At 40.7% G+C, this 12766-nt stretch overlaps 1 protein-coding gene across 1 annotated transcript in view; it reads left to right on the top strand.

Moving 5' to 3' along the window:
* The window catches only part of ATP1A3 (ATPase Na+/K+ transporting subunit alpha 3), a 29516-nt gene extending 28970 nt beyond the window's left edge, over window positions 1-546 (top strand). Inside the window, exon 23 of the mRNA XM_072607880.1 lies at window positions 131-546. Coding sequence (XP_072463981.1) covers window positions 131-159 — 29 coding nt within the window. The 3' untranslated portion in view covers window positions 160-546. The remainder of the gene's footprint in view (window positions 1-130) is intronic.
* The last annotated feature ends 12220 nt before the right edge of the window (window positions 547-12766 follow it).

Below are 12766 nucleotides of genomic sequence, written 5' to 3'. Positions count from 1 at the left end.
CCGGCATTTGTTTTCTCCCCTGCCCTTTCTTCTCACTCTAATTTTGATTTTCTGTCTCTGTTTATTTGTCTGTCTCTGTCTGTCTCTATGTCACTGTCTCGTCTGTTGCTGTCTGTCTCTTACCTTCCAGGCTGGGTGGAGAAGGAGACCTATTACTGACCTCATTCCCAGCACAGCCCCATCCTGTCTCACCCCCCAGCCCAGGAGAGAACCATCCCCCAGTTCCCCCGCCCTCGTTTTGTATTCTGGGGGGAGGGGCCTTCTCTTCCCTTAGCCGGGTCTCGGCCCCCCGGCCTCCCCCACCCCCCAAGTTCTTCCGTCCTGCTCCCCGCTCTCCCTGGCTTGCTTTCTCTCCCTGGTTTTCTTTCCTCCCCGTAACCTCTCTTCTCCGTGTCGCTGTCTCTCTCTCCTTGTCCTTCCGTCTCGCGACTCTCCCTCTATTGTCCTCGTCGCCCTCTCTCCGTTTTCTGGCTCTCTCTCCCTGTCCCTCTTTTTTTAATTTCCCAATGGCCGACTCCATCTCTCTGGTTCTGGACAAGTATAAAATATATTGGTGGAGAGAGAGAAGAGATTGACTCTGTGTCGTCATTGCTGACAGGGGAGGGGGGTGGGGTTGGCTCGAGTCGATGCGTCCTGGGCTGTCATTGGCACACGTTGGCAGAGAATATTAGAATCTTCAGATCACATACTTCTAAACAACAGGATTCTAGAATCTTTTTATTCTGAAATTCTAGATTCTTAGAATCTCAGATTCCAATTCTGAGAGTTCTAGAATATCAGACTCTCCAAATTCTGAGAATTCAAGGATATCAGAATCTAGACTTCTAGGACTGAACAGAGGCAATGGGAGTTGGGAGTTAGGAGATCTGAATTGAAATCCTGCCTTACACACTTACCAGCTGTGTGATCCTGGGAAAGTCCCCTTACCTTTCAATGCCCTAGCTTCATCATTTTTGTAATGGGGATAAAAATATTCAGAGCCAGCATGGTACCATGGACAGTGCCCTGGGATGGGAATTGGAAGGACTGGTGTTGTGTTCCTGTCTTTTTACTTACTAGAAATTACATGGTACAGGGGATAGAGCAATGGGTGCAGAATCAGGAAAAGCTGAGTTCAAATCCAACCTCAGACACATACTGGCTATATGACCCAGGTGAGTCAGCTAATATTTGTCTGCCTTGGTTTCCTCATCAGTAAAATGAAGATAATAATACCCTACATCCCAAGGTTGTTTAGAGATTTAAATGAAATATTATTTGTAAAGTACTTTGCCTTCCTTAAAAATCTATGCAAATGCTAATAGTCATTGTTACTGACTTTGGATGAGTCAGTTCATCTCCCAAGGGCTACATTTCCTGGTCTGGAAAGTGATGAGGTTGACTTGATGGTAGCAAAAGTCTCTTTCAGCTCTTAACCTAGTTCTCCATAAGACTCTGAGTCGCCAACTCTCAGGAGCTTCAAGTTGTAAAATGCTAGAATCTTTGAAAAACTAGGATCTTAGCGTGTGATCTCGGGAGGCACTGACTAAGTAGTAGCACGTCCACATGCTGGGGTGGGCATGAGATCCAAGAAAACAAAATGTTCCTGTCTCTGGGGAACTTCCATTCTACTGAGGGAGGGGGAGAGGGGCACAACATGTACTCAAGTGTATCACAAGGGAAACTGAGGAAGACACAGCTCAAATGGCAGTGTTGGGAGAGGCTTTGCAAAGCTTAAAGTGAGACATAAAGACCAGTTATTGTGAAGTCCTTCTTAGTCAAAAAGTCCTGCTTAGGATCCCACAGATCAGCTTTTATCCCACCTTCAAAAACTGAGAGAGCAAAAATCTTGTACAAAGTCCCAAAGTGACTTAAGGATCTGCAGGGGCCAGAGCAATCGGTCTCATCTACAGAGTGGAAGCCCAGCCTGGTAGCTGCTATCCGTTACCAACCTTAGTGGGCATGGCAAGAAGACACACACAGGACCTCTGAGCTGAGTGTGTGTGTGTGTGTGTGTGTGAGTGTGACTGTGTGCATATATGTGCATGTCTGTGTGTGAATGTGTGTGAGTGTATGTATGAGTGTGCATGTGTGTGAGAGTATATATGTGGGAGTATGTGAGTGAGTGTGTGCGTGTGAGTGAGTGTATGTGTGTCTGTGAGTAAGTGTATGTGTATGAGGGTGTGTATGTGTATGTGAGTATGTATGAGTGTATGTGAGTGAGTGTGTATATGTGTGTATGTGAGTGGGTATGTGTGCCAATATGCCAAAGAAAGAACAAAGTACCAGAAGGGCAAGGGAGGGCAACAATGAACTTTACCAACTTTCTTGACCGTAAGAAAAGCCTGGATCACCTCAGATGGAAGCTGCAAAAGGGAAAAGGATATCTTGCATATCAGAGAGCTCAGAATGGACAGGCCAGAGCTCAGAGAGGCCTTAGAACAGGGAATGTCAGGGCTGGGAAGGGCCTTAGAACAGCCAATGAGAGAGCTGCCAGAGGGCCTAGAATGAAAAACATAATGTGAAAGCAGGAATTAACCTTAGAGAACAAGCAGACCCACCTCCACATTTTTAACAGAGTAGGGAATGGAGGTTTTCAGTAAGGAGAAGGGACTTGTCCAAGGTGACAGAGCATGGGCTGGAGAGAGTTCTTCTACCTCCAAGTCCACAATTGATTTCAGGAACCATCAAGGATAAAAAGAGACCCCAACAAAGCTCTGATTTTCTTTCCACCCCGTCCCTCCTGACACCTTCTTCCAGTCCACATCAAGCTCAGGCCCTCCTTGCAGAGCTCACATGCTTAGTACCCCCAGTCCCTGGCCTATTCCTTCCAGGACTCTTTCTGCCATAACCTCTCAATTCTAGAGACTCCATCTCCCACAATTCCTTTGACCACAGACTCTATTCCTCACAATCCTCTTCTCCCAAGGAACTGAATCTCCCATAATCTCAGTTATCACTCCATTTCCTAGAATCTCCCTCCTAGAGACTCTGTCTCCCATCATCCTTTAGTCCTTAGATGTTCTTCAATCAGTTCTTATTGGACACTCCATGTCCCCCAATCCTTTACCTCTGGAGACTTCATCTGCTCTAAGATTGCATCCTCCACAATCCTCTCCTCCTAGATGACCCTGATGTCCACCATCCTCCAGTCCCAGGACTTTGTCCCCCATTGTGCTTCTCTTAATGTCCCCTCTCATCTGTTCCCTCCCAGGTACTTTGCAGCCTTCCCTCTCTCCCCCAGGAACTATAGCTCTATCAACTCCTTTTGACCTCAAGGAATTCACAATTGCCAAGAGATTCACTCATCATACAAAGAGTTCCACTAGACTCAGCCTAGTTCCACTAAGGGTGGGATGCATCCCCACTAAGGCTCTAGCTACTGTAGAGATCAGGGCCATCCAGGGATCTGATCCTGGGGATAGTGCAGTGGATCCTGGGACAACCTAGTGCACAATAAAGAGCATGGAATTTGAGGTCAGGGTACCAAAGTTTAAATACTGGCTCTACCAGTTATGTGACCTTGGGTAAAATCATTTGCTTTCTCTGTACCCCAGTCTTCATATCCATATATAGTTCCTTCTGGGATCCCCCCTTAATTTATACTCATGGTTTGAAACCCCAAGAGGTGACTGCCACCTAGGTTTCTAGGGATAATTCTGTGCAAGATTGCTTCTACTTTAACTTTTAAGGCCCCACTAGAGTGCTTCTCATTAATAGCCAGCTAGCAACATTAATTAGCTTTTAGCAAAAGCATTTCAAATGCCATTGAAAGAACAGTAATTATAGAAATAATTCTCCCTTATAAGCTAAGGCACACTCTGTGTCAGTTCTAACAATAGGCAAAAGCTTAAAATAATATTATTGTAGGGAACATGTAAGGAGTACAGAGAACCAAAATAGCTTAATAATCTTGGTACTTCAGAGCCTTGATGCCATTTTTCTGGATACTATCAAACTTGATTCTCGATGATCAGGAGGAATTTTTACCACTATTACTTTGATCATCACCCAAGGTACTTCTGTGTCTTTTCAGAAAAAAACAGATACTTAGTCTAGGAATGGTAAAACAAACAAACCAAAAAAGTCCAACATACCTAGAGGTGTTGTCTCAGACACTTAACTCTGAAGTTCATTATATCTTCAAGGTCTCTTAGGAAAAAGTTTAAGCTTTCCTTTTGCCAAAACTCCCCATTTCAGGGGTAGGTCCCCCCAGTGAGAGATCCCATACTAATGTTGGTGATTGTCCAATATAGTTCTCAAATCTTCATCTTGGTAGGGTAGGTTATAATTAGGCAATAGACATTTTCCTAATATCACCAAATATGTCTGGGAGTATGTATAGGTTCAACAGGTTTTTAAAAATCTCCATCCTATTACTCAACCTAAGCCCTAGGGGCTATAACATTGTTTCTGTTGGCCTTTCCTATACAAATGGCCTACTGAAAGCTTGGATCCTTTACTAGATATTGAATAAATAATTCACTTCTAAAAGAAAGCACTTTGCCTTTTCCTCTTATTTTCTCTTGCTTTGATGCTTGTGACCTGTGAATTTGCTGAAGTCTTGAATGGGGTATACTCATACAAAATAAAGGAGTTGGACTAGATTGTCTACAAAGTCCCTTCAAATGTGTCCTCAGATGCATATTAGCTCTCTCTTCTCTCCACTTTCCTTTTTTCCTTCCCCTCTCCTCTTCTCTCACCTCTAAATGTTAAGTCAGAGGACATAAGCTAGAGAGTTGTAAGTCCAGAAGTCACATTTTAGAATGAATGAATGAGAAGAAATGCATTTATGAATGGAAATCAGTCCCTGTGCTCTAGTAGCTTACATTTTAATTAAGGAGACCACACCTACAGAAGATTGGTTGTTGTCCTTCATTCTTGAAAAGAACCAAAATGACATCACCATGATAGTGTCAAGTTTCAGTATGTCTGACTGTGGCTGATCAAATCAATATGAGCTTGGAATGCTCTACCAAAGATTGGGTACAAATAATCCATGTGGGGTATATTCTCTAAATTTGCACATCCTGGGTTTCCTTTAAGCTGTTTCTTTTTCTTTTCAAATTTACTACTTACTTTATCAACCTAGTAAAAATGTAAACAGGAATATTTTTAGCATACAGGATGAAATAATTCTATATTGTCATAAGCAAATGAAACCAGGAAGTCATAATAAAATGAATTGTCAACAGACATGACTTTAATATTTTTTCTAAGTCAGAACTAGCAAATAACACTGATAAAACATTTGCATTTTACTAAAAACATCATCTCTTAACTATCATGTTGTCAGACATTTGTTAGAACACAGGACTGTAGATTTAAAATTACATGGGACTTTGGAGTTCATCCAGTCCTCAAGACCATAGGTTTCCCACCCCTGATCTAATCCAATGTCCTCACTTGGCAGAGGAGAAAACTGATTCCAACATGAAATAAATTGCCCAAAATCTTATGACAAATAATTGGCAAGTCTTAGAATTCAAACCCAAGTCCTTTGACCAGATCTATTGATGTTGTACCATACCATGAAGGGATGGTATTACTATACATCAGCCAACAACCTTAGATAGTTTCATCCAGAGACAGAACAAATGATCCATGCATGATCCGTAAGTCTGGAAAATCGTGCCCTGTTGTATTTGTATGATATTGTCCAGTTGTAGGCTTTGAGTCTTCACTATAACACATGCCTTGATCTGTTAAGGGTTCATCTTCCTTGGAGGTCTTCAAACAGAGACTGAATGTCCACCTATTAGATATATTATATTAAGAATTTCTTTGGTGCTTTCCATCAACTGTCAACCTTAGACACAATTAGCATAAAGCAAAAGCATTTGCTAAAATGATAGAATAAAAACAGTAGCTTTGAAACACTCTTCCTTATAAGCCTGGAGCACACGTAAACACAACATCAGTGAGAAAAGTTCATACAAATTCAGAGTACAGTTGGAGTGAAGATTGCACATAAGAAATCAATATACCAAGACAACATATCATTCCAGTACTACAAGGACAATGTACTTGGGGCCCTATTGGAGACTGTAAGAAGCTCTCCGACGGGCTCAGTGGACAGAAAGTCAAGTCATTCTGTTTGAGAAACGACACTCTTATACTTACATTATCAGGGTGTCATGCCATATGGAGACTGAGTTGAAATAATTTTAATGTGTTTCATTAATGTTTTAGTAAACTTCTGTGGGTTTTCCCCCTACGGTATGTCATGGAACCTAATTATCTACACATTTGGCCAAGTAACACTTTCAGGATGATTGCTCTTCCTAACCAGGTAGAGTATATTGCACCATTAATCATATTTGTATACGTATTGTTCATTTGTTTCTTCACTTACTACTATATGTGGTTAATTTTTTAAGCTTTTGCTTATTTAATGAATGACTAAATATTTTCAAAGAATGAGCCCTATGAGGAAAAACTTGAAAGAATCAGGATTTGTTAATATGGAAGGTTTTCTTTTAATATTTTCCTAAGTGGGGTCTTTTTATTTTTTTAAATTTATTTATTTTAGTTTTCAACATTCATTTCCACAAGATTGGTGGTTCCAAATTTTCTCCCCATCTCTCCCCTCCCCCCACCCCAAGACACTGGATTCTAATTACCCCTTCCCCCAATCTGCCCTCCCTTCTATCACACCCCTCCCTTCCCTTATCCCCATCTTCTCTGTTTTCTTGTAGGGCAAGATAGATTTCTATACCCCATTACCTGTATTTCTTATTTCCTAGTTGCATGCAAAAATAATTCTCAACTTTGAGTTCCAACTTCTCTCCCTTCCTCCTTCCCCACCCATCCCCACTAAGAACGCAAGCAATTCAATATAGGCTATACATGTATAATTATGCAAAAGGCTTCCATAATAATCATGTTGTGAAAGACTACCTACCTCCCATTTATTCTATTTTCTCTTTTGACCTTGTCCCTCCCCAAAAGTGTTTACTTCTAATTACTGCCTCCTCCTATTTGCCCTCCTTTCTTTGAGCTGCTTCAATTCTGCTTTGCTCATAGAGCACAGCACCCTTTCTGATGTGGGCATGCCATGCTGAGTGGTCCTGTGCCAGTGTCTCCCATGTCACGAAATCAAATCCAAAGTTCTTGAGAGAGAACTTGAGAGCGTCCTCATATAGCTTCTTCTGACCACTATGTAATCACCTGCCCCATGTGAGTTTTCCATAAAATACTCTTTTTGACAAGCGAACATTTTGCATTCAAGCAATGTGGCCCATGAGAGTTTTACTCTCTGAAGCATAGTTTGAATGCTTGACAGTTTAGCTTGAGCAAGGACTTCAGTGTCTGGTACCTTATCCTGCCAGGTGATCCTTGGAATCTTCCCAAGACAGTTCAAATGGAAGCGATTCAGTTTCCTGGAATGGTGTTGGTAGACTGTCCATGTGAAAACAGGCATACAACAATGAGGTCAGCACAACAGCTCTGTAGACCTTCAGTTTGGTAGTCAGTCTAATATTGCCTCTCTCCCATACTTTTCTTCAGAGCCTCCCAAACACTCTGGCAATGCATGTCATTATCAATATGTATATCCCTGGAAAGTATACTACCAAGGTAAGTGAACTTATCCACAGCATTCAAAACTTTTCATTTGTTGTAACTGATGGTTCCACATATGGATGGTGTGGTGGTGGCTGATGGTCCACATATGGATGGTGTGGTGGTGGCTGGTGGAGCACCTGTGTTTTCTTGGTGTTAATTATTAGGCCAAAATGAGCACAGACAGCAGAGAATTGATCCATACTTTGTTGCATCTCAGCTTCAGAGGCTGCATTGAGTACACAGTCATCTGCAAACAGAAAATCGTACATCAACACTCCCTCCACTTTGGCTTGGCTTGTAGCCTTTTCAAATCTACAGAGGGATGGTAGGCAGGAAAGAGTATTTTAGATTGTTGGTGACTTGGAACCAAGAGAGGAGTCCGTTGACAAACCCTTTCAGTAACATCAGCATCCATTTGATTACAGCGTAAGCTAATTGCTAGCAGAGATAGTTTCATTCTTGGCACTTAGCATCTTTATCACTCAGAATAGTGCCAGTCTTGACATTGCTGTTCATCCTTCATTTTCAAAGACCCAGAGTGATGTCTTGACTTGCCAATGAATTGGATTTAAATGAAGCAGAGTTGCACAAAGTCATCAGCTTCACTCTCTTCCAAAGTCATCAAAGTCCAATGGCAGGACATTAACCAAGATGATAGTCTTGTAGTAGGAGCTTAATGCTTTCAGAACTGGAAGTGGGAAGAGGGAAAATTTGTGTGCCTGCTCACAATGGCAGCTGGCAGGTAAAGTTAAGTAAGGTTGGTAGGTCATGTAAAACACTCACCATTAAAACTTAGTTACTTATAACCCTCTGTTCCAAGTCCTTCAAGATAATTTCCTTATCTCTTCTTAAAATTCTATGCTGAATGGTATTTACAAGTTGCTCTGTGGCATCAAGACTACTGAAACCCATAAGGCTTTTCCTACCAATATCTGAATGCTAATTTTTGATTTCTTCCATAAGGCAAAATTTTTACTTAATTCTGTCATTCTGATTATTGGTTCTTATCCTAGGATAGCACATATATAGATCTCCTCAGGTGAATCTATAAAATTTTAACTTTCCATATACTTTCCATCCTGGGGTTTGGGAATCTTCAAAAACATTTATGCATCTGTTTTTGTTTTTGTTTTGTTCTTGTTTATTTTTCATTTTCTCATATTGAGTTTGATCACTGGTGAACTGGTATCTAACAGTGTCAGCATGTGATAATCTCCAACCCTGGTTATGCCAAATGTCATTGTTGGTGGTGGTTTTTCATTCTTTAAGAGGACCATGGCATTAGGAAGGAGATGCAAGGACTTGTACGTGCATTGGATTTAAGTGAGAGAGGGCTTGGCAAAGTCACCAGCCTCACTTTCTCCTCCAGAGCTATCTGGGTCCAGTGGCAAGATATAGATCAGAATGACTAGTGATGGCCCCCTTATGCCAAATAATTAGTTCTAGAAAGGGGTATTTAGTGAGTCGCTACTGTGTGCCACATACACTGTGTTAAACACTTTACAAATATTATCTCACAACAATCCTGGGAAGTAGAGGCTATTATTATCCCCATTCTATGGTGGAGAAAACTGAGACAGAGAGAGGTGAAGTGACTTGCCCAGAGTCACACAATAATGTATGAGGTTGGATTGAAATTCAGGACTTCCTGACGGGAGATCCATTGCTCTATCCACTGTACCCTCTAGCTGCCTCAAAAGACAAGGCAAAAGATACTCTCTGCCCTCAAGGAGCTCACAGTTTCATGAGGTACAAGGAAGATAAAGAGAGAATAAGTTGAAGATAGTAATGGATTCGAAAGGTATTCTTCTCTGTCTTAAATATACCTCAGTTCTCCCCAGTAGGATGTCATTCATTCCATGTCCTATCTTGTTCTTTCCGTAATTCCTAAGATCGCCTTGGTGACTATCATTTCACCCCTGAAAAACATTATTCCACTAGTTGGTTTTCCTATTTTGTGGATATTTCATTTCTGAGCTAACATCCTCACTTAATCTTAAAGTTGTCATGGCTAGTTCTACAGTATCTGCTCCTACCAAAGAAGGCAAGGTGTAGAGTTGGTCACTGTTCAGGCTTGCTGTAATCGAGATTCTCTTCATCTACTCTGCAATGTTTCAGTGCTGGTATTTCAATATGCTGCTTTAAATCTAGGTAGTCCTGTTCTAGGGTGGCCATTTTTAATAACAGCTGTACTGCCTCCGGCAGAGTTTCCTAAGGTTTAATTGTTCTTTTATTAGTGGGTCATTACTTCCTCTAAGCACAAAAAAATTCTAATGCAGGAGAGTATCTTCTGCTAACCTTCTGATTATGCTGCTTAACAACAATTTCTTCTTCCTTAATAGTTTGGGTCAGCCTTCTGTCCTTACTAATCATCCCTAAATTTTTAACCTCATCTCAGTCTAAGCTAATGAACTCATCATCTGAGTAATAGACGCTTAATAACTAGGTAAGGCAGCTAGGTGGTTCAGTGAATACAGTGTGAGCCTAGAGTCAGGAAGACTCATATCCCTGAGTTCAAATCTGGTCTCAGATAATTACTAGTTGCGATCCTGGGCAAGTAACTTAACCCCATTTGCCTCAGTTTCCTCATCTGTAAAATAAGTCAGAGAAGTAAATGGCAAACCACTCCAGAATCTTTGCCAAGAAAACCTCAAATAGGGTCATGAAGAGTCAAACATGACTGAAAATGACTGAATAACAACAAAAACTAGGTGATGTCTGTCTCTTTTTTATAAAGTCTGACCCAGCTCAATTCTGTCATGGTAAGCATATGGTTCTAAGTTAGTGACTATTTCCTCTCTAACCTTAAAAATCCTATGGGTTGATAAAGGAAGGAAGACTTATAAGGTATCATCCATATCCTTGTATCCCCCTGGCAATGAGTCATTTGAGCCTCTTTCAAATAAATCATGATTCTTCCTTTATCTTCTGTGGCTGTTCTGACTTTCTTGTGTCTCAAGTCTACTTGGCAATAATGTCTGTAATTAAACCCCAAATCATGGTTCATTGTTTTTATAATTTCTTAGCTCATTTTCTATTTCCATAAGGAGAGAGAATTTTCCCTATAATCAAGTCTATCCTTTTCTCCTAATTCTTTAAGTAGGAAAGTAGGAGATTAAGTAGGAAATTCTCATCTTGCAAAGGGATATTATTTAAATTTTTGTGCTGCTGGTTTTGACTTTATCGAAGTCATATAACCTTGAACCACTGGTCTAGCATCCTTGTCTTTGTCATCCACACTTCTTGGACCTCTTCCCATATCTATATTCTACCTGCATCTGCTTAGAAGGTCCTCTACCTTATCTCTATTTCCCCTGAAGAGATGGGCTTAGTAAGATACTTTCTTTTCAAATATCCTTTCCTAAGTTTAGACAACTCTCTTCTTAGGGCTAAATATGGGTTTGTTCCCCCTTTATTTATATTGACAGAAACACTAAGACTTATAATCATCAATGCATGCCATCATTCTTTATTAATCAGCAGGGTTCAATGATCTCTTCAATAATACAGACATCAACCCTGTAGGAACAAACCACTAACTGGCCCCGTAAATGTCTCATACTAAGACTTACAATATTCGCTCTCTGCTCAGAGATGGGCAGTATGTCTCCTTCTAAGGTGATGTTATAGTGTCAATCAACACTGCTCTTTGATCATTTCTGGGATGCAAAGAATGCAAGAGTTAGTTCTTATGTCCACCCAGAGGCAGACTGATATCTGGGACCTGCAGTGGGTTTTATGGTTCTGGTTAAGGGTGTTTAAAAATTACATCCAAGTTCTGATTGGCGATCAATTACCTAAGCTCATGATGAAAGGACACTAGCAATTAAAGCTTTAGTTTTCTAAAATCATTGGCAAGTGTTTATCAGTTGTTTACCAGATTTGAGGGACATACATATATCATTAGTAGTTGTTTACCAGATTTGGGGCATAAACACTACATTACCAAACTATATACAAGTAATTATTGTAGAAAAATAATTTACGTAACAATTATTTAATCACAAAATGGAAACAAAGAAAAATGGAGTTGTCCATGCTAAGTTAACATACTTATTCCCATTTTACTCACCCATCAGAACTTGGTGAGTTTTGATTGGGAGGTGGGACAGAGTGATGAAAGCTGTAAGTCTTCTAGGGCATGGTCTCTGGTTCAGTGATCAAGGTAGTTGTCAAGGACATGGCAGAACACTAAGACAGGAAGACCATGGATAAACTGGAGCATGACCAGAGGAGGGTCACTAGGTTGAGAGGAGGCCTCAAGATTGCGGCATATAAGGATTAATTGAAGAAACTGGGGATATTTAACCTGAAGAAGAGATCATTGTCTTTGATTATCTGGGCTCTATGCTCAGATGAGTGGTATGTCCCCAGACTGGACAATTTACATTATTTCCCCAAAGAAAAAAAAATCACAGTCCTTGAAATTACCTAGTGTACACATGAACACCTGTGGACTTCCATCATAAATAACATAAATTGACATATTTTCTAATCTCCTGGAGTTATCTCAGTTTCACAGCATAAGTCACATGAGTGTACCTAATACATGGTGTTCACATTAGTATTCCATACATCAAGTTCATATGGCAAACACATATCTATCAGATAGACAGACAGATGGACACACAGACTGACACCCAGATGGATAGACAGACAGACGGACGGACGGACAGACAGACAGACAGACAGACAGATAGATAGATAGATAGATAGATAGATAGATAGATAGATAGATAGATAGGAAGATAGATGGATAGATAGATGGATGGATAGATAGATAGATGGACAGGCAGATAGATGGATGGATAGATGGATAGACAGATGGATGGAAGGATGGATAGATGGGTGCATGGATGGATGGATGGATAGGTAGTGTACTTTATTTGATGTATTTGAAATCATGAATTTGAGAAGGGTTCACAGGCTTCACCAGACTGCCAAAGGGTTCCTTGACAGGAACAAGGCTAAGAATTCCTGATATGGAGCATGAATGAATGAAAAACAAACAACAATCAGTTATTAAGCATTTATGTGCAAAGTATTTGTGTTAAACCCTGGGGATACAGATAGTAAAGAAAGACAGTCCCTGCCTTTGGGGAGCATACATTCTAAGAGGGGAAGACAACACATAGAGTGGATTTCAACTGTAAGTCAGATGGAAAGGTCCCATGATCCTTAAGGCACAGCAGCAAAGCAGGTGATCATACAATTTGTTTCT

Source organism: Notamacropus eugenii, chromosome 5 (assembly GCF_028372415.1).
Source record: "Notamacropus eugenii isolate mMacEug1 chromosome 5, mMacEug1.pri_v2, whole genome shotgun sequence".
In the NCBI taxonomy this organism is placed as follows: domain Eukaryota; kingdom Metazoa; phylum Chordata; class Mammalia; order Diprotodontia; family Macropodidae; genus Notamacropus; species Notamacropus eugenii.
The sequence above is the reverse complement of the archived record's forward strand: the minus strand, read 5'-3'. Positions and strand labels throughout refer to the sequence as shown.